General features: G+C 35.2%; 1 protein-coding gene across 6 annotated transcripts in view; it reads right to left on the bottom strand.

Annotated features, from left to right (window-relative positions):
• The window catches only part of CDK14 (cyclin dependent kinase 14), a 605,513-nt gene that overhangs the window by 289,028 nt on the left and 293,010 nt on the right, over positions 1–23,475 (bottom strand). For all 6 annotated transcript variants that reach the window (XM_043588815.1, XM_043588812.1, XM_043588813.1 and 3 more), the window contains one exon: positions 13,324–13,386. In XM_043588815.1, coding sequence (XP_043444750.1) covers positions 13,324–13,386 — 63 coding nt within the window. The remainder of the gene's footprint in view (positions 1–13,323; positions 13,387–23,475) is intronic.

Genomic DNA, 23,475 nt, shown 5'->3' with positions numbered 1-23,475 from the left:
CCAAAGTTGTACATGGGCAATAAATACTTCAAATAATATGTTTAACAACTGTATTGTTTAAAAACCCACAAGCTATGCAAACATGAAATTATGCAGACATCAAGCTTTCTAGAGATGAAAAATAATTAGAAACTTTGAGTTTATCTGATAAATGTCAAAATATTTTATAATATACATCAGAGAATGGTTTCATTACAAGAGTAGGTCTTCTTCAATTTTTAAAGGCCACAGTATGATTCATCATGATTCATTTCACTTAGGTGACGTTCAAATGTGCAAATACCTGATGCAAATACCAAATCCTAATTTCGAATACAATATACAGAACTCGTGCCAAACAGTTTCTATTTTATAAAACATCATCACAGTTTGATGTGTTAAAGTTTTTAAAAAGAATAATTAGAATGTTACATAGAGATGTAAGGGAGACAGATATAAATATTATGGTATAATTTGTGTGACTTTAGACACACTTGATGGTGTGAAATGTATTACTGGATGGTGTAAAACACAGATATTCATGCCCAGGCATCAGGTTGTAGGTATGTACTTTTTTGCCACGTACTACAGACAGGTGCAGCTTTTGGAATATCTGAGTAGCAGGGGGAACTTGTCTTGCCACTTTTTGTCCTTTTTGAGATCTTTCATTCAATGGTCTTCTCCTTTGCTCCACTCCTTCAAGGTACTGAGATACATAACATTTTATCATTTCAAGAAAATGTAACAACTATTTAATACACATTGTCTAAAATATTTAAACATTAATATCTTATTCCTAAAGAGGATGTATTTCTGGAGAGGAAGAACTCCAAAAATGAGAACTGCTGGGACTTGGGCAAGCTCTTCGGGGAAAGATTTTACACACTTTCTGTGATCTTTGAGCATACCAGGTAAATTGGCCACCCACTCTGTCTTCTCTTCTAGCCTCAGGGCAATGGTAGATATCAAGCAAGGTGTTGTTCAAGACACAGGGACACCCGCCTTAAGCAGGCAGATTGAAACCTTGGGAACCAGAGCTGGGATATTTAAAAGGAGTCAAAAGGGATTGAAAGACAGATCTTTGTTTTGCCAAGTTCCCTGAAAGAAGTTCTAATATAGTAAGTAGGTTTCCACATTATTAGGGTTTGTGTATATAATGAAGCAAGCTGGTAAGGCTGAGGGTGAGAATTTTCCCTTTAATAAAGTTGGTCAAAACCCTAAAATTAGTACTAGAAATATTCCCCAGATAACTAGAAACAAGATAGTCAAACTTAAGCTATTGGCTTTAATAGTTATCCAACATAAGTTTCCAAGAAAAAAAACTGAAACAGTTGTTTCAAGGAATTTGGATCATATAATCTTCTTAAGACCTGTTGTTATGAGGTTTCTATTTGTCAATACAGTTCAGAGTTATAAAATTGACCTCATTGATATGTACTTTTTAGAACTAAAAGAAATTGCATGAAATACAAGTTTTTCTCAACTACATTTGTGAATGTATGCTTGCTACTCTCCCCTAACTAAAGGGTCTTTCTTTTTTTTTACACACAATGAATAGTAATAAATGAAGTTTAAAATGATTTTAATGCCTAAAGTAACATCCTAGACACTAAGTCAACATGAATTGTCTTAATATCAATTGATAAGATATGAATACAACTTTTTAAAAAAGATAGGGGGATGGCTGAGAAATAAATCTATGCTTATATGGTCAATTAATCTATGACAAAAGAGGCAAGCGTATACAATGAAAAAATGACAGTGTCTTACACTCAGATCAATGGAACAGAATACAGAACCCAGAAATGGACCCACAAACGTATGGCCAACTCATCTTTGACAAAGCAGAAAATATCCAATGGAATAAAGACAGTCTGTTCAGCAAGTGATGCTGGGAAAACTGGACAGCAACATGCAGAAAAAAGAACCTGGACCACTTTCTTACACCATACCCAAAAATAACTCAAAATGGATGAAAGACCTAAACATGAGAGAGGAAGCCATCAAAATCCTCGAGGAGAAAGCAGGCAACAGCCTCTTTGATCTTGGCCGCAGCAACTTCTTACTCAACATGTCTCCAGAGGCAAGGGAAACAAAAGCAAAAATGAACTATTAGGACCTCTCAAAATAAAAAGCTTATACACAGTGAAGGAAACAATCAGCAAAACTAAAAGGCAACCGACAGAATGGGAGAAGATATTTGCAAATGACATATCAGATAAAGGGTTAGTATCCAAAATTTACAAAGAACTTATCAAACTCAACACCCAAAAAACAAATAATCCAGTGAAGAAATGGACAAAGACAAAAAAGGACACTTCTCCAAAGAAGACATCCAGATGGCTAACTGACACATGCAAAAATACTCAACATCACTCATCATCAGGGAAATACAAATCAGAACCACAATGAGATACCACCTCACGCCTGTCACAATGGCTAACATGAAAAACTCAGGCAACAACAGATGTTGGCAAGGATGCAGAGAAACAGGATCTCTTTTGCACTGCTGGTGGGAATGCAAACTGGTGCAGCCACTCTGGAAAACAGTATGGAAGTTCCTCAAAAAATTAAAAATAGAACTACCCTGTGACCCAGCAACTGCACTACTAGGTATTTATCCAAGGGATACAGGTGTGCTGTTTCGAAAGGACACATGCATCCCAGTGTTTATAACAGCACTATCAACAATAGCCAAAGTATGGAAAGAGCCCAAATGTCCATCGATGGATGAACAGATAAAGAAGATATGAAAAAAAATATAAGAAGATATGGTATATATATATATATATATATATATATATATATATATATATATATACAATGGAGTATTACTCAGCAATCAAAAAGAATGAAATCTTTCCATTAACAACTACATGGATGGAACTAGAGGGTATTATGCTAAGCAAAATTAGTCAGTCAGAGCAAGACAAATATCATATAACTTCACTCATATGAGGACTTTAAGAAACAAAACAGATGAACATAAGGGAAGGGAAGCAAAAATAATATAAAAACAGGGAGGGGGACAAAACATAAGAGACTCTTAAATATAGAGAACAAACAGAAGGTTGCTGGAGCGGTGGTGGGAGGGGGGATGGGCTAAATGGGTAAGGGGCATTAAGGAATCAATCTACTCCTGTAATCATTGTTGCACTATATGCTAACTAACTTGGATGTAAATTAATTAAAAAATAATAATTTTTTTAAAAAGACAGTGTCTTAAATAAATGATCCAGGAAAAACTGGACAACTACATGCAAAAGAACGAAGCTGGACTACTTCCTTACACCATAAATAAAAATAAACTCAAAATGGATTAGAGACCTAAATGTGAGACCTGAAACCATGAAACTCCTAGAAGAGAACACAAACAGTAATCTTTGACATTGTTCTACAGAAACATTTTTCTAGACATGTCTCTTCAGGCAAGGGAAACAAAAGCAAAAATAAACTATTTGGACTACACCAAAATAAAAAGCTTCTGCACAGCAAAGGAAACCATCAATGAAACAAAAAGGCAACCTACTGAAAAGAAAGATGATATGTGAAAATGATCTGATAAGGGTTTTATATCCAAAATATATGTAGAATTTATATAATACCAAAAAACCCAATTAACCCAATTAAGAAGTGAGCAGAGGACTTAAATAGACATTTTTCAAAAGAAGACATACAGATGGCCAACAGATACATGAGGTTCGACATCACTCATCATCAGGGAAAGGCAAATCAAAACCACAATGAGATATCAACTTACACCTGTCAGAATGGCTAGAATCAAAAAGAGAAGAAATAACAAGTATTGGCAAGAACTGGAGAAAAAGAAACCTATGTACACTGTTGGTGGGAGTGCTAACCGATGGAACCACTATGGAAAATAGTATGGACGCACTAAAAAAAAATTGAAAATACAAATATCATGTAATCCAGTAATTCTACTACTGGGTATTTATCTAAAGAAAATGAAAATACTAATTAAAAAAGATATATGAACCCATATGTTTTATTGCAGCATTATTTACAATAGCCAAGATATGGAAGCAAACCAAGTGTCCATTGACAGATGAATGGATGAAGAAGTATACATACATAAATACAATGGGATATTACTCAGCCATAAAAAATGAGATCTTGGCATCTGTGACAACATGGATGGACCTAGAGGGTATTATGCTAAGTGAAAGACAAATACCATATGATTCACTTACATACGGAATCTAAAAACAAAACAAATGAGCAAACAAAAAAAGTAGAAACAGACCCATAAACAGGAAATTGGTGGTTGCCCGAGAAGAGGGGAATAGGGAGATGGGCAAAATGGGTGAAGGGGAGTGAGAGGTCCTGACTTTCAGATAAAAACGCAATAAATTACAAAAAAAAAGTGTGTGTGTGAGAGAGATGCAGACTGAAAAACTGGCAAAGGTGATAAACCTTGAGTCTAAGGGTCTTAGAGAAAGCTTCTATGTATAAGCTGTAGCACTGAGAAAAATAAATTTCAAATGGAATGCAGGAAACACTTTGAATTTGGATACAGTGATCAAAAGACCTCTCTTTACATCCTCTCAGATAGGTCTCAAATAATAGGAATGGATACATTATGACAAAACATTAATGAGATGTACTGGCTAGTCACATGAAGGCTGTACCTGTGCAAAAAAATTACAAATATCTTTGGTAGTGTGTACATAACTCTATTACTCAGCCTGATTTCCCTCCTGGGTCCTCTTGTTTGTCTTGGAAAACATGCAAACAAAGAGGTCAAGTGCAGGATCCATCTTAACCCTTAAAGGGGAGAGAGGCAAAGTGAATGGCTTAAGCTTAAAACCCAGGAAGGTGTATTCCCACTGGGTACTCCCCAAGCTGGGTGATTCCATTTACAATCATCTTCCATCTCAACAAAATATCATATGGCATACTTCTGATGGTTGTACTTCATAAATCTTTGGGGTGATTTCTTTTAAATCCAGGTTTCAAAGCACTTCTAAGAAAGAGTCTGTTGTTTAATTACCTGCCTTGATTCCTTTGTCTGATCCAAACTGTTACAAGCAGATAAGCAAGCATATGATGCCAAAGATACAAACGACATGATCTGAAGGGCGGAAAGTGGGCCCCACATCTTAACCAGAAATTCACTGCTTAGAGCCCCTGTGAACGCTGCTTAGAGCCCCTGTGAACGTCGAGCACAATATGAATCAACACATGAAGCTTCACTTTCTTTTATTGTTAATCCTTCACTTTCTAGATAGGGAAGATTCTTTTGTTATAGCAAAAATAGGATAAAAATGTTCAAAAGAAACCTGGACAGGTGCTGAGACTAAAGCACTCATTAATGCCTTCATGAAATAATCCTATTTCTCAAAATACAGAATGAGAAAATCCTCTATATAGTCACAGTAATGCATAGTAGGAAATCATTACCAGCTAAATGAGAGCTCTAATGTAGAATATGGAGAAAATCAGGTGCTATCTGATTTTCTATCTGAACATTAGAAAGTCTCATTTAGGAATCAATTCTCGGTGCCATCTGTATAAGACAGTCTTAATTTGGCATAACATTATTCTGTCTGTTATACACCTGCTTGTTCCCTGGACTATGAAAGGAAAATAGCAATTTTTCAAGCATAATAATACTAATATCTTTTTAATTAATATAGATATTGAAATTAAAAAAATAAAACTCGGCTATATGCCAGTAGCATGTCAGATATTTCAGAGACTAAGGTACAGTATTCATAACCGCTTGGATTATTTTGGATTATCCAAAACAATTTTGTTGAAAAAATGCAAATGGTTTTTTTGAAAGGAATCTTCTTGCAAAGCCATTAAGATAACATGGATATGAAGGTACGTTACAGAAAAATACAGGAAGATCCAATGTCATCAATAAGATTCATGCATCTACATTTCTAGATATCACCTGGAGACAGCATCAATTAATCTTTTTTATGAACCTTAATTTTTTTTAGTCTCTCATGATTATCAATTTTTAAAGAACACATGAAACATTGAATGAAGGGTAAAATTTAGGCTGTTATGGTCATTTTCTTTACCTCAAAGATCAACCTGTAAATCACTGAAAATTATAAATTGAAGAACTAACACAAGTTCTGCATTCGACTCAACGATGATAGCCAAAACCTAATAATATTTATAGTTAATGGCTTAAAAGGGGGAAAAAATAAACTATCCTTCCCCCCAAATTCTAACTAGTTTCTGACATACCAATTATGTTCTAGCAATTGCTTGCTATACCTTTAATCATCATAAATATTTATAACAAGGACAATGTCCTCAGGCTTTTGATTGAGATTTTAAATTGCCCTCTAAGTAATTAACTGCTAAAATTACCCATTTGTCTAAAATTGATATTATGCTAAGAAACAAACCATTAGTTAATAGTGAATATTTATTTCACAATGTCATGTTGAGAACAGATATATTTTGTGGGCAAAATAGCAAATGATTCTAGAAATTTAGTTAACATTGACAATTTTTGTTATGAGTTTATTTTTTGTTGTGAGTTTACTATTATTTTTTTGTTATGAGTTTACTTCAGTATTTACCAGGAATATACATCAAGAAAGATAAACTTTAACAGATGTTTTGCTGAGAATTAGCATAAAATTACTGTAGAATTCCATGCCTTATTATGAAATCACAAATTATGTATCATTCCAGTTGTTCTTTTCTCTTTCATTTTTCAATGATCTATCATGTTTGTAATGCTTAAAATTCTATCTGATTCACATTAAAGAACAATCTCAATTCTTAGGTACATGACATCCCACAGTATTACTGTAAACAAGGATATATGAAATCTAAACAAAAATATTCATATTTTTAGAATCCAAGACAAATGCTTTACATATATTTTTATGCTGCCCAATAATCAAACTAAAAGTCAAAATTGCCAGATTTAGAAACAAAAAGGTCTGATCACTGTACTTTCCTTCTGTTCCCTGTAATGAATATTCAGTATCTACAACATTCCAAACATTTAATGATCTACAAGCTATTTAGGTAAACACAGAGCTTTGGAGTTACTAAAGAATATGCTCTTTTAACATAAAAGTGGATCTCACCTGGTTTTCCCATTTCCTTAAATTTATAAAGAACCATTACAAGGTCTTATTTTAGCTCAACTGTTTTTTTTTTTTAATTAACATCTCAGCCTTATGAACAGCTGTTAACTTAGTAAATATTATTCTTATGCTCTTCATTTTGCATTTATAGATTTAAGTGACAATAAATATCACGATGTGAAAAAAATGCATTAATATATCAAACAGAAATACCTGTGGGACATCTGTCACTATGTCACAGTCAGACTACTTTGAGAATAATTTCACCTGCAGTGCAGATCCTAAATGTAACCCTGGAGGAGGGCATTGTGTCTAAGCAGGTGAAGAAAAGCCAGTGCATAATTAGGTGAGTGGCCTCCCATGGAAACCAACATGGTAATAAGGGCCGTCTGCTTCTGTGCATGGCAATTCAGATGCCAAAACACAGGCATTAACAAGCTGCATTCTATTTTTTAACTTCCCACACCCTCAGAGAAGATAAGAGTACTATCTTCAATATGAAAATGATGATAAAACTATGTGACTGAGTGCATATAAAGTTAAATAATAAGCTACTTACAGTAATTTAATGTATTAATCATGTAGTGTAGGGAGAAGAACATTGGACAGAGTCAAAAAACCTTTTCTAGGATACTAATCCTGGAAGGAGCTTGCCTGGCTATAGCAGAATCACTCAGAGGTATTTTTCCTTTTTAATTTTACCAACATTAACATTTAAATTATTATGACTATGTAAATATTATTTAGACCTGAGCCATTTAGTTTACTATGAATACTTTTACCCCCACCCCCACCCCCACACAATAATTTGGTTTTCCTGGTGTTACTGATGATCTAGTTCTTTTGGTTATTGGTTTGTTTTCCTTTGGTTAGTTTTCTTTGCAGTTAGTGCTAATTCAACACCAAACTCTTTTCCCATCTCATAAATCTTCTCAAACACATTAGGTATTTTACCTAACAATTTCCTCTTCTTGGAAATCTCTCCTGGAAACCCCTGACCTGCTCCAACTGGACCAGTGGATTACTCTCCCAGACTAATGCATAACTGTCATCCTGGGATTCTTTTTAGCATTGTCCTGAAAACCTCCCTGCATCTCTCTCTGTGGTAGCCTCTGTTTCTTGGTTTCTTTGTCTTCTCTGCCTTGGTTTATACCCTGAATTCTAGTGGAGTACATCCTCAAGTAGCTTCCTGAGAAAGGATGCACAGTGGGCATTATGTTCAACTTTTTGAACATCTGAAAATAATGACTTTACCTTCACAATTGATAGTTTGTATAGAATACTAGGTTGAGAGAATAATTTTATTTATTTTTTTTAAGTAAGCTCTAAACTCAATATAGGGCTTGAAATCATGATCATGAGATCAAGAGTCACATGCTCTACTGACTGAGCCAGCCAGGCTCCCTGAGGGAATAATTTTAAATACGAACTTTCAAGCCACTGTCCCACTGCTGTCTCCCTTCCAGTGTTGCTGCTGAAAAGGCTAAGGCCACTATAATTCTATCACAGTAAAGCCGTTTCCTTTTGTAGGATTTTTCTTCAAAACCAGCGTTCTAAAATTTTGCAATAAGGAATCTTATTGTCAGTCTATTTTCATTAAATATTATGGGCATTTAATGGACCCTCTTAATCTTGAAATTCACATCCTCCACAGCTGGAAAAAGTGTAGTTGAATGACTATTACTTTGATTCCTCCTGCATATTTTCTCCAATTATTCAGAGGTTGGATCCCCTGGACTGGACCTCTAATTTTTTTTTGATACTTTCTTTCTCATTTTTCAGATCTGTGTTTTATACTCTATTTTCTGGAAAACTTCTTTACCTTTATCACCCATTTTTTTTGTTATTTTTTATGTCTTTCATCATATTTGTTTAAGGCTTATTTTTGAGAGGCAGAGAGAGTGCGTGCATGCATGCAAGTGGAGGAGGGGCAGAAACAGAGGGAGACAGGATCCAAAGCTGGTTCTGCACTACCAGCACAGAGTGCAACACAGGGCTCAAACTCATAAACTGTGAGATCATGACCTGAGCCAAAATCAAGAGGCAGACGCTCAGCTGACAGAACCACTCAGGCACCACTCTGTCATCATATTGTTAATTTCTAAAGCAACCTTCTGTTCACTAAATTCCTTAAAAAAAAATAACATCATTCTTATTTTATAGATATACTATAGTTCTTCTACATCTTTGAGAGTATTGATAATTTTTTGATGTCTTCTTTACAATCTTTCTCTAATTTAATGCACACAACTTTGCTTCCTCCAAGTTACTTATGTCAAAGGAGGTCTTTGCTGTAGAGTTGCCTGGATTCTTTAGGTCTGTTCTCTTGGACTGATCAGATTCTTCACAAAAGACACTTCCAATTTGCAACCTTGAAGCATGGGTCTGACACCTATTTTTTGAAGCACCACAGGCCAGACCCTGTCTCTCATGCTCTTCCCCATCCCCACCTACTGGCCCAGCCCCTGTCCACAGTGATCACCCCACCGGCAGAGTGAAGAGCAGCAGAGGCAGGCTGTAAGTCTGTGAGAGGGTGACAGGCCAGGGTTGTTAGCAAGCACACATGTCCTCCACAGGTAAAGCCATGCAGGGTCACAGGGAGAGCAAGGGGACACTGTGGATCATGGGAGGCAACCTGGGCTCTCAGCACTGGGTCTGAGCAAATGCCCACCTCTTTCTACTTAAAGGAATTTTTAAATATTATTCTGAATTTGGAAGAGAAGAGAGAATATATATACATTTAAAGCTTTGCAGGTGACTCTGCCATGGAGCCACGTTTGAAGACCTTTAAATGACTACTGAGGTTTCCTGTACACGTAAATATTTTGAGAAGACTGTCCAGTACATTTTGGCAAATCCTCAAGGAGCCGAGATTTCTTTTTTCTTTCTTTCTTTCTTTCTTTCTTTCTTTCTTTCTTTCTTTCTTTCTTTCTCTCTCTTCTTTCTTTCTTTCTTTCTTTCTTTCTTTCTTTCTTTCTTTCTTTTTTTCTTTCTTTCTTTTTCAATGTATGAAATTTGTCAAATTGGTTTCCATACAACACCCAGTGCTCATCCCAAAAGGTGCCCTCCTCAATACCCATCACCCACCCTTCCCTCCCTCCCACCCCCCATCAACCCTCAGTTTGTTCTCAGTTTTTAAGAGTCTCTTATGCTTTGAAGGAGCTGAGATTTCAATAGCTATGTGTAAAGGGATACTATACATCAATACATTTTGCTGACTTTCAGTTATTCAAAATGGTATAAGTAGGGCTAAATCACATCACTCTCTTTTAAAGGCAAAAATGTAGCGAGGCATCAATCTGTGATCACATCAAGCAACTTCTGAGTATATATAATTCCTACTCTATATGACTAATATCCAGACTCACTGTGTATGTTCCGTGCAATTTCTGTGACATTATTTCTATTCTGACTGCACAATGAATTCACCATTAAGTTTCTCACCACAGCCTAGGAAGGAACTAACTATTAAACCATGTTTACTGCCATGGCACAACAAGGGCTGGGAATAGGTAGCAAACACTAGGTATTGGAAGAACAACGAATGACCATGGAATAAAAGAAAAGCTTGCAAAACTTGGATAAGAGTTGTTGAAACATGATTTCAAGTACATACTAGTTGCTGAAAAACGGCAACCTAGAAGTCAAGTTCCTCGAGACCACTAGGAGATAAAGGAAAAATAAAATGTAATGGAAAAAGCAGAACTTACAAATGCCACAAAAATCACCAGTGACACTGGCCTGAGTATGGTGAACATGGTGATGCTTTGTGGAATAAGCTTTTTTCTTTGTTTCACCAACAAAAATTTCCACCAATACTTAGCTCATAACTAATGACACACAGAGGGTTGATAAGAAAACCAAGCAAGAATAATAAAAATCCAGTGATGTCATGGTTCTTTTTGAAAAGGTTCAGTCAGCTCTTTAATCTCAATCTTGTCACTGAACTTGGAAGTCAAGAAGTCAAAGTTTGCTCAGAGTAGCTGTTGATTTTCACTGAGATTGGCAGGCTCAGCCCCCTAGAGCTGAGCCCCCTGGGTCCCCTAGAGCTGAAGGTCTCACTAATTGGGTTCTCTACAGATCCCCAGGGTTAAAGTAGGAAACAAGAGTAAGGATGTATTGTACTATTGGTTTTGAACCTAATCAACCCTAAGAAGAGAACATTTAATGTGTAAATAAGAAAACTTAAAATGTTTCAATGTTTAGGAAAAAAACCAAAATTATGTTCATGTTATGATATTAATGTTTGGAGTTGGACTTAAACATGGCCAAGATTGAAGAAACGAATCTTTCCATCTGTTAAAATTTCTTCCCCAATTTAAGACTAAATAATTGTTTATGTCAACGGATACTGATTTTGAAGAAAAATGAACAAAGAATTTAAATTATTTATCTATCATAAATATCTAAGATAAATTATTTATCTATCAATAAAACAAAAAAACAACAAAAAAAGCTATATGAAACAAAAGACTACATTGATTCTATTATTGATTCTATTATTTGTCTAAAACCATATTGATTCTATTACTTGTCTAAAACACAATGCTATTTCAGAATTGCTACAAGTTCCTGCATTTTAAAATTATACAACATAGGGGTGCCTATGGCTCAGAGATGAGCGTCTACCTTCGGCTCAGGTCATGATCTCACAATCAGAGCTTATGTTGGGCTCTGTGCTGACAGTTCAGAGCCTGGAGCCTGCTTCAGATTCTCCCTCTCTCTGCCCCTCCCCCCAGTCACACTCTGTCTCCCACTGTCTCTCAAAAATGAATAAACATTAAAAAATCTTTTTAATTAAAAAAGTTATACAACATAACTGGCCACCATAAAAATCATGATTAATACCACAAATATTAACAATCACCTACAACTTGTTGAAAATAAGAAAATCAACATTAGAAAAATAGGTAATATATAAGAACAGGCAATGTAATTACAAATAGTCAAGATCTTAACATGTGAAAAGATACTTGATGTCACTAGCAGCCAAGAAAACACTAACATAAAAGGTATTCCAATTTTACTTATCAGAATGGCAAAAATTAAAATGATTGGTTATGGTCAATGCTCATGAGAGTAAAGAGAAACAGTCCTCCTATAATTTACAAACTTGTGGGCAAATGTTCCAGTCAAATTCATTAAAACTGAAATCTTGTCTCTTAGTAAAGAAAATCCATTAGCTAGATATATAAAAGAAGTAAGAATGTAAAGGTTTCATACTATTATTTACCCTAGAATTCATTACAATAGCAACATTCTAGAAACAAGCCAAGATCCATGAATAAGAAACAGTTGAAAATTACGGTTTTTTCATACTATGGACTCATATGCAGTTTTCAGGAAGATTAAACTACAATCATACATTGATTTTAAAGGATATCCATGATACATATTTTAAAAAGACATACAATAACATGTTATTTTTATAGAGCAAAATAAATACACACAAAATACCATACGTGCATATATATTTTTATAAGCAAAGAGAAAAGTACAAAAGAAACATGCCTGCTGCAAAGAGCGGTGTCAATAGATAATGCCTAGGAAGAAATGGGCAGAATTTTTCTTTACATACATCCATATCACTCAATTGATTCTCAGGATCATGAAAGGTAGTCATTTGAATTACAGAATGTGAGCACATCATTAAACCTTCATATATAACTTTGGTATCTTCTGACGCTCTCACAGATGTCAAGAAAGAATCTCCTATTTGAAGCATGAAATTTTGAAACAATTTCCAAGATGGGTGCTAGGTCAGATGTTAGAAAAACTTAGTTCTTTTGACACACAGCAATCCAATTTGTAATAAAAGAAATGAAGGAGAGCAGTAGGAAACTGTTATCTGTTTGTACATACAAATAAAAAAATATGTACTATGAACCCACCATAACGTTTTGGATCATAGTATTTTGTACTGAAACTTACTGATACTTTAGTATGAAGTTCTAAGGGAGAGCTACCTGAAACTCTCTTCTCTTAAAAACAGTGTTAAAACAGCATTCCAGTGGATCTCACTTATTATTAGCATGAAACAAAAATAGAATTAAATCTAAATAATAATATTCCAGTGAAAAGACTTAATGTTTAAACATAGTTTTCAATCACTCAAGAGAGCACTAACCATGGTTTACTTCAATATCACTTCTCTTTACACAACAATTTTTTAAAGTTATGGTAGAGAGATTAGACTTTGATGAAAAAAAAAATACACATGAAGAATGCTAACCGCTGGCTTAAAAAGATCTTTTCCTACCTTCACATTATCTGGATGCAGCCCCCCAGGGTGCTTGTCCATGTACTGACATAAATCAGTGTGCTGGAAGAAAAAGGGGAAAATGTATTAACATCCCTCTGGCTATAACATGATGAATCAATATTTTTCTACTTCAAAGTCACTACTGCCTTCTGAACAAAGCAAATATAAGACAAGTGGGTGGATTTTTTCTTTGTATGTAGCCGAATGCTTCTCCGCCCTCTCGTTTTTAACCACAATTGAATCATTACCTTTATCTTTAGGCTCTGTTTTGTATTACACATATCTGTGTATTAGAAGGTATCCATGTCCATAATTTAAGAGCCTAATTTCCTCCTCATTGAAAATATATTTTTTAGCAAAACAAAACAAAACAAAACTTAACTGTAAATATGGGTACCATACCTGAAAAAAACTAAACCAAAACACATACACATAACACACACTAAACGAATTACATTGCCAATTATCTTGTATTTTTCAAGTGGAAATGCAGGTTATGATTATTTATTTTGTATGAGATGAGAATACTACAAATACATCATTCTAGCAAAATTAATCACTATTTACTTAAAATTCTCATAACTATACTCATTAAAAAATAATTTTCAGGTTTCCAGAACTCCTGAATGTATCTGCCAAAATATATTTTTAAATGAATAGAAACACTTTCAAAATTATAAATTAAGACAAATACATCAGGTATAACTTTTTTTAAAGTTTTTATTTAAATTCCACTTAGTTAACATAGAGGGTAGTATTAGTCTCAGGTGTAGAGTTTAGTGATTCAACCTTTACATAAAACAGCCATGCTTATCACAGCATGTAACTTAAAAGGAATATTTCTAAGTAACATTTTTTGCTGTTACTCTTTTAAAAATATCCCCAGCTCAATTTGCCTACAACTGTATTTATTTTCATCTTAATGCTTCTTATGTTTATATAATGAATTATATAGAAATTTGAAAAAACATGTAGAGTTGCTATTCCAATTTTTCTTCTCTTATTAGAGGGTACTATAAGATTTATAACATTGAAATATTTTATCATTCTGGAAAAGCCACTGAACATGAGTATTAATGCCCTATTATCAAGCTTCAATTATTGAAGAATTTAGAGTTTATGTTATATTCAAGAATCTTGCTACAGTCATGGTAACAGGTCAGACTCCTTTATTGCATGCCAGGTTGGTACTGCTGAGGATACAGAACAAAATTTAGCATGCATTGATTATTCACTGTGCACTTCTTGAGCCTTTCTTGTGTTCCAGGCACTACACTAGTCACTAAAGACACAGAATTAAATTAAACAGTTGCAAAAAGAAAAAAAACAAAAACAAAAGCAAAAGCAAAAAACCAAACAAACACAACACAAAACAAAACAAAAAAACCCAGGCATGCCGATAATTATAATAAAGTATGTTATATATTATTTTAAGAACAGTACTGGGTAATGTTTGAGGGCATAGTAAGGGGAATTTATTGTGGTGTAGAGACCTTGGAAAAGTCTCTCAAAGAAGTTACACTTGAATAGAGAATGAAAGAAGCCAACTGAAGGGCAACAGGACAGAAGAAATGCTCTTAGATATGTTCTAAGACAATACTGCCTTTATCTTAGACCACACCAAAGGTGTTTAGCTTCCAAATCAAAGTCAAACTCCATGAGGACAGAAACTATGTTTAATTTGGAAATTATTGCCTCTTTGGCCCAACAAAATGTCAAACACAGAGAAGAGCTTAATACAGGTGGAAATAGTTTTACATATAGTATAGCTTACTTAAAAAATACTCTAAAAGATAATTATGAGTTCCATGGAGTTTTTCCTGAGTGACTATATAAAAGTTTGATATCATGCATTTACCAAACTGAGGAATGAATTCTGGTTCCCAAATTGCCATTCTGTAACTCCATATTGTTAATTCCTCTCTCCTTTCGAATATGGCTAACACCTCCCTTAAAGAAGACTTCTGAAGAACAAATAAAATAGTACATGAGATAGGGGCACCTGGGTGGCTCAGCTGGTTGAGCGACTGACTTCAGCTCAGGTCATGATCTCACGGTTTGTGAGTTTGAGCCCCTCGTCGGACTCTGTGCTGACAGCTCAGAGCCTGGAGCCTGCTTCGGATTCTGTGTCTCCCTCTCTCTCTCTGCCCCTCCCCTACTCATGCTCTGTCTCTCCCTGTCTCAGAAATAAACAAATATTAAAAAAAATAGTACATGAGAAAGTACTTTTCACCTATAAAATGATATACAAAAATAAGGTATCATTAAATATTGCCCATTATATAACAGAATCCACAGAGGAAGAACTGTATCTAATTTGTTCACTGCTTCACACACAACAAATGATAAATAGAAAGTATATCAATAATTATATATCCATGACATGTTAAAAATTCCTAATAAAAAATATAAAATCTCAGGCGCCTGGGTGGCTCAGTCAGTTGGGCATCTGACTTCTGCTCAGGTCATGACTTCACAGCTCATGAGTTTGAGCCCCGCATCAGGCTCCGTGCTGACAGCTTGGAGCCTGGAGCCTGCTTTGGATTCAGTCTCCCTCTCTCTCTCTGCTCCTCCCTCACTCATACTCTGTCTCTCTCTCCTTCAAAAATAAATAAACATTAAACATTTTTTTAAATGTAAAATCTCAGTTTACAAAACAAGAAAATCCAATTCATGTTATTTCCAAGATATAATCTAGAAACCATAAGCAACAAAAACTTTGAAAATAAAAAATGTTATATTTTATTTTATACTTCATACTTACATATTTATATTGTTATTTATACGGATAATATTAATAAAAAATAATAATCATATCAATGTAAATATCACACATAATAGAATTCAAGGAAAATGTATTAAACATTATGTACTTAACAACATGGCATACCAATATATACCAAAAGTTGGTAAAAATAAAAGAAGAAACTGATAATTTCACAAAATCTTCAGGGGCTTAGCTTACTTAATTCAAGGATCAACAAACAGAATTTACCAGAAAAAAAAAAAGGAAGGTTATAAGGAATATGAATAACACAATTAAATAGCGTGTTTACTTTTGTGCCCAGTAAACTCATGCTACATGTTTTTTAAATAAGAATGGCACACTCAAAAACTTAATGTATTAGACACAGATAAAGACTTAAAAGTTAGAAAGCAGAAGTCATATTCTCTTCCCACAACTAAATAAAATTAACATCAAAATGTACTGTATTTCATCAACCCTATGACCTACAATTCTTTTTTATCTCTGACATTGGAACAATAGCATGAATCTCCTATTTTCCAGGCAGTATTTGGACTACAGTTGTCATTGCCTGTGTTAGAGCAAACTTTTTAGTTTGCTTTATTTGAGGAATTATTTGTAACTCTGATGGCATGGGTCATCAACAAGAAATGTAAGGACCATCTGAGGGTAAAATATGGAAGCATGAGATGTAACTGTTATCCTCGGATGGTCCTTACATTTCTTGTAAACCATTTATTAAAAAATTTCAGGTAAGATTTTATGAAAAGTGCCAAAATTAATATCTGTAGGGCTCTCTTAGTGGGCATGAAAAACTCTGATAAGAAAGCACTAAATCACAGTTTAACTGAGCATTTTTATCTTTCTTACTAGTACATCAAGGAATGTTTCTTCTAGTCAATGGGGTCTTAAGTTCCATGACAGCAGGGATAAAATAAAAATGGAGAAAATCAGTTAAAGGGAGAGAATAAGAAAAGGAGGAACAAAGAAAATCTATTTTTCTAGAAATTAAAAAAAATTTAAAAACCCCAAAATGTTTAAATTATTTAAAAATGAAAGACAGTGAGATACAACATAAATTTCAAAGCAATGGAAAATGGCCAGAGTATTACTGAACAGGGTCAGGGACATTTAAACCTTTGCCCAAAGCAATCTACATATTCAAAGCAATCCCTATCAAAATAACACCAGCATTCTACACAGAGCTAAAAGGAACAATCCTAAAATTTATATGGAACCAGAAAAGACCCCGAACAGCCAAAGCAATGCAATCTACATATTCAACGCAATCCCTATCAAAATAACACCAGTATTCTTCACAGAGCTAAAAGGAACAATCCTAAAATTTATATGGAACCAAAAAATACCCCGAACAGCCAAAGCAATCTTGGAAAAGAAAACCAAAGCTAGAGGCATCACAATCCTAGACTTCAAGCTGTATTACAAAGCTGTAATCATCCAGACAGTATGTACTGGCACAAAAACAGACACTCAGATCAATGGAACAGAATAGAGAATCCAGAAATGGACCCACAAACATATGGTCAACTCATCTTTGACAAAGCAGAAAAGAATATTCAATGGAATAAAGGCAATCTCTTCAGCAACCGGTGCTGGGAAAACTGGACGACGACATGCAGAAGAATGAACCTGGACCACTTTCTTATACCATATACAAAAATACTCAAAATGGATGAAAGACCTAAACCCAAGACAGGAAAAATCAAAATCCTTGAGGAGAAAGAAGGCAACAATCTCTTTGACCTTGGCCACAGTAACTTCTTATTTAACATGTCTCCGGAGGCAAGGGAAACAAAAGCAAAAATGAACTATTGGGACTTCATCAAACTAAAAAGCTTCTACACAGCAAAGGAAACAATCAGCAAAACTAAAAGGCAACTGACAGAATGGGAGAAGATATTTGCAAATGACATATCAGATAAAGGGTTAGTATCAAAAATCTATAAAGAACTTATCAAACTATGGGGCGCCTGGGTGGCGCAGTCGGTTAAGCGTCCGACTTCAGCCAGGTCACGATCTCGCGCTCCGTGAGTTCGAGCCCCGCGTCAGGTTCTGGGCTGATGGCTCGGAGCCTGGAGCCTGTTTCCGATTCTGTGTCTCCCTCTCTCTCTGCCCCTCCCGCCGTTCATGCTCTGTCTCTCTCTGTCCCAAAAATAAATAAACGTTGAAAAAAAAGTTAATAAAAAAAAAGAACTTATCAAACTCAACACCCCCCAAAAAATTATCTAGTGAAGAAATGGACAAAATACATGAATTGACACTTCTCCAAAGAAGACATACAGATGGCCAACAGACACATGAAAAAATGCTCAACATCACTCATCATCCGGGAAATACAACATAAGTAAATCTATTAATGTGAACTTCTAAAATTAACAAAGAAGTGGAATGGTGTAGGGTACAAATTTTCACAGTATTATATATCTGACATTTAGATTTAATGCTAATTTTGTATAAATAAGATTTATTACATGCTGATTTTGCATAATAAATAAGACAAGGTTTCTGCTCTCATAAAGCTTATATTCTGTGGATTGTACATACTTGTGAATTATTTTAATTTTTTTCCAAAAGATATATTCAAGCTTGTTGCTTAAAATTTTAAAAATTCCACATGAGTGAAATCATACAGTATTTGTTTTTCTCTGACTTATTTGGTTAACATAATACTCTCTAGCTCCTTCCATGTAGTTGCAAATGGCCAACTATATCTCACAATAGATATATGTATCTTACAACTTCTTTATCCATTCATCAATAGATGGAATTTAAGAAACAAAACATGAACATAGTGGGAAACAACAGAGAGAGGCAAATCATAAAACAGACTCTTACCTATGGAGAACGACCTGAGGGTTGCTGAAAGGGAGGTGGGTGGGAGGATGGGTAAAATAGGTGATGGGGATCAAGGATGAGCACTGGGTGTAATAAGTACATGATGAATCACTAAAATCTATACCTGAAACTAATATTATACTGTATGTTAACCAATGGGAATTTAAATAAAAACTTGGAATAAAATAAATAAATAAAGCTAAAAAACAAACAAACAAACAAACCTATGAGGAAGGAAACATATCAGGAGTGGGGGCAAAATATTCCTGATCCTCAACATACACAGATATCCTTCTAAGTATATAACCAATGACATTAGCATTATGAATTGCAGGAAGGAGGCTTCTCCAAAATGAAATGTTGGGAAACTTTTTACATTTATTCATTTAAATTCAACTTAGTTAACATGCAGTGTAGTATTGGTTTCATAAAGAATTTTCCAAACCTTCTAAATTTCAAAACTCATATTTCCTTAGATGTATGGCATCAAAATGTGTGTGTGTCTGTATATATATCACATGCATATACACATGGCTGTCTAGCTGTATAACCTTGGGCAGGTTAGATAACCTCTATATATCAGAATCTTCTTGTGTATAATGAGAATTATCCTAATACACCTACCTCAAATGGATAATATGAAAATTAATGATTAAAAATCATAATGGTTTCAGAATACTACCCAGCACATAGTAGATGCTACAGATGGTGATGATGATGATGATGATGATGATGATGATGATGATGATTTTATGTGGTGTGTTTACAATAGTGGGGGTTTGGGGAGGATTACAATTAAAAATGGAATGATAAATACGGTCAGAAAACTGGAACTCCTAGGGGTAGCACTGCATCCTTATTATGTTCTTCCTGTCTATTTAACCAGACATTCCTATTCACACTCCACCATTCTCTACACACAGCCAGTGAGACTACATCCAGCCAATATGCAATGAACCTCAGACTGCTCTGGGTGATCAGGGGCAAGACTCTGCAGAATCTCGAATGGAAAAAGAAAGAAGAGATAGTACAAGGTACCACTTTGTACCTTAGCAAACTTCTGTTCTACCTCCATTAAAAAAGGTTTATCCACGGGATACAGGTGTGCTGTTTCGAAGGGACACATGCACCCCCATGTTTATAGCAGCACTATCAACAATAGCCAAAGTATGGAAAGAGCCCAAATGTCCATCGATGGATGAATGGATAAAGAAAATGTGGTATATACATACAGTGGAGTATTACTCACAATCAAAAAGAATGAAATCTTGCCATTTGCAACTACGTGGATGGAACTGGAGGGTGTTATGCTAAGTGAAATTAGTCAGAGAAAGACACATATCATATGACTTCACTCATATGAGGACTTTAAGAGACAAAACAGATGAACGTAAGGGAACGGAAATAAAAATAATATAAAAACAGGGAGGGGGACAAAACAGAAGAGACTCATAAATATGGAGAACAAACTGAGGGTTGCTGGAGGGGTTATAGGAGGGGGGTGGGCTAAATGGGTAAGGGGCATTAAGGAATCTACTCCTGAAATCATTGTTTCACTATATGCTAATTTGGATGTAAATTTTAAAAAATAAAAAAGAAAATTTAAAAAAAAGAAAAAAGAAAAAATCGTTTCTTCTCTCTCTGCCTACCCCTCCCTCCCTCCCTCTTTCTGTTTTAATACATAGTATCATGCTTGGATCTTCATTAGATGTGCCTAACTTACAAATTTCATTACATCTCTTCTTTCTCATTTCTCTCTTTAGTTCCACCCATTGGATTATAGGACTCTTATCTTTGCACTGGTCCAGAAATACAATACTAAAGTTAACAATAATGCTAGAAGGTACTTCTTTGTCATTCCATTTTTTAAAGTCATCCTAGGTTTAAAGAGAAGGCTCCTATGGCATATGACCAACAGATCAGTATCCCCTAATGAGACACGGATAATCTCAGATTCATCTGGCCTGATCTCGGGCTATTTCTTATTCTGATACTAAAAGAAGCAGGTCACTTAGACTAGATGCCTGGTGAATGAAGATCACAAAAATTCCTCTTCACCCTCCCATCTCTATCTTGGCTCTTGGCTGACACTCCTCTTTCCCTCACTACGTTATGCCTCACCTCATGTTGCAGCACCTCCCTCTATTCAGTCCATCACTGCTGCTGTTCTTCAGGGTAATGCCTTTAGAAGCACTTGTGTTTGATAGGTGTATACCTGAATACCTAAGAACACTTCATCAATCTTCCATGTAGTGGATGGTTTTAAATGAAGCTACCAAGTATGGCTAGACTTACAGACCAAGCAGGAGACAGAGTGAGAGCAGAAAAGGCTCCAAAGGCTCAGTCCCCACACTAGCATATATTTCTTTCAAAATGAGTTTCCTCCTTCCTCACTGTCAACTACCCATCAGGTACCATTTACTTGGTTATTAACATAGGCGTCTCTGGGAAAACATAGCTGAAATCCTAACACCCTGAACAATAAATGCTCTCTGTAAAGGAGTTTGCCATTTTTGTAATTTGGGTTTTCCCATACTGATTTGATTACTTGGTGGCTGGATCACTTTAGAAGGCAGGAGAAAAATCTCCCTTTATAAAAAGGCAGGATATAGGAAGACCACAACAAATTGAAAGACTTTTTATTCATAAGCACTTTGACACAGTAGAGCCTCTATTAATTTCAATCATATGTAGACCTGGGAACTGCATCACTAGCAGCCATGAGATTTAAAGAGAAAGACATGAAAGAAAACTACAAAGATAAATTGTGGATACAACAACCATTTCAAAACAGGCCCAAGTGGAGAAGAGACCTTTAAAAGAGGACAGGGAAGAGAGGCCAGCCAGAAGAAAAGACGAGAAACAAGCTAGAGTATGAAACTCAGCTCTTCATATTTTCCACTCTCCAGCCCTTACTCTGTTTGAAACTGACTTTGGCTCAGGAGAAAGCAGCACTATCCCTCCACTGAGATCCACTGGGAAAAAGGTTCTCTGGAAACCACAAACTCAGACACTTCTTGCACATGAAATGTTACCTATTCCAGGGCAGAAACAAGTACAAGTCAACTGTGAAGTAGGCTTCACCATTCGGTATGTGCTTACGTTTCTTTTTAAACAACTTATTAGCCATGAAGTGGGGTCTTCCAATTGCTAGATTCTCAAATAATCAAGACATCAAGTCCTTCAGAGAAATTATGTTTTTGCATTAGCACTGGCTTTCAGACTGAGCTTTCCTCCTCAAAAAGGAATCCAAATAAAGCCCCTTCCCAAACACATGCATTTGTTTCCATTTTCCTATAATGTTAAGTATAGTGTCCACTATATTTGGCAGCTAATTTTGATGTTCTTCAGAAGCACTGCCAAAATATGACGTTGAAAATAGCACAACCCTATTTTTAGCACCTAGGCTAAAAATAAGGAAGTTTTTCCACGGGGATAACCAACAGAAATCCTCATTTTTAAGTTATGTTAAGTATAGCCTCCACAGCCTTTGCTTCTGTTTCCTTTACTTTTCCATTTTAACAGTGAGAGGAGAGTCAGTGTATTTAAGCCTGGTATAATTTTTACAACATTAAAAAAAAACCTACTTCACAAGAGTAAGAATATGAAAAGATTCCATAAGATAATGACAACTTCTGAATTTCTTTATTCTTCAGAGATAGGCTTACTTTATGTTTAAATGCCAAGGTTCAGCTATAGTTGCATTTTGAAATTAATGAAAATTTGATTTTATGAAACAAAAAAAGTGAAAAGATGATAAAGAAAAAAGATGGGATTTGTTAACAACTAGTTGATAAACATGTGCAAGTTGGAAGCATAAAAATATAGATAGAGCTCTCCTCTCCCTGACTGTTGATTATTTACGAAGCTCTCTCATCCTCATCAGTCTGATTCTAGACACTCCAATTTCTTCCACGTAAGTGACTCATTATAAAGGACCTTTAAATAATACTGACTGGTAAGAGGTCACATTAAAAAAACCCCGCAAATTTCAAAGAACAAGAGCAATTATTTCCACTCTTTGGTGATAGTGCATGTGGTCCCCAAATTAATGGCTACAACAGTAACTGCCAGTGTGACCAAGAAAATGACTATGGCAGATGTTTATTTGTGATGCTTACTCTATTACTGGCTAATGTCACCTTCATTACCATTGTCCCGTATCTTAAACACACCACAGGCATTCTAACTAAAACCACACTTGAAGGGTAGCTGTGAACTTTGGTAGAACTCACTGTCATTTTAGTTTTTAATCTATTTCACCTGAAGCTCATTAACATCACGTAATTCACTGGGGAATAGTTGCTGCTGGAGGCAACTGAAGAAAACAGAGAAGTTGAGCCCTCCTTTCTTTTACAGCAATCAATGCCATTCTCCTCTAGCTATAATCTCTGTTTTAATCAGCCTACATTGCTGTAAGAATTAATACATCAAATTACTGAGCAGGTAGTTTCAAACTGCTCTGATATGAAGTCCACAGGTTTAAATTGACTTTGAAATTGCATTTTCTTCCCATTAAGCTTTATAGTACTCATCTATTTCATTCC

This window comes from Prionailurus bengalensis, chromosome A2, assembly GCF_016509475.1.
Source record: "Prionailurus bengalensis isolate Pbe53 chromosome A2, Fcat_Pben_1.1_paternal_pri, whole genome shotgun sequence".
In the NCBI taxonomy this organism is placed as follows: Eukaryota; Metazoa; Chordata; class Mammalia; order Carnivora; family Felidae; genus Prionailurus; species Prionailurus bengalensis.
Note: the sequence above shows the minus strand (reverse complement) of the source record. Positions and strands in the feature narration are given on the sequence as shown.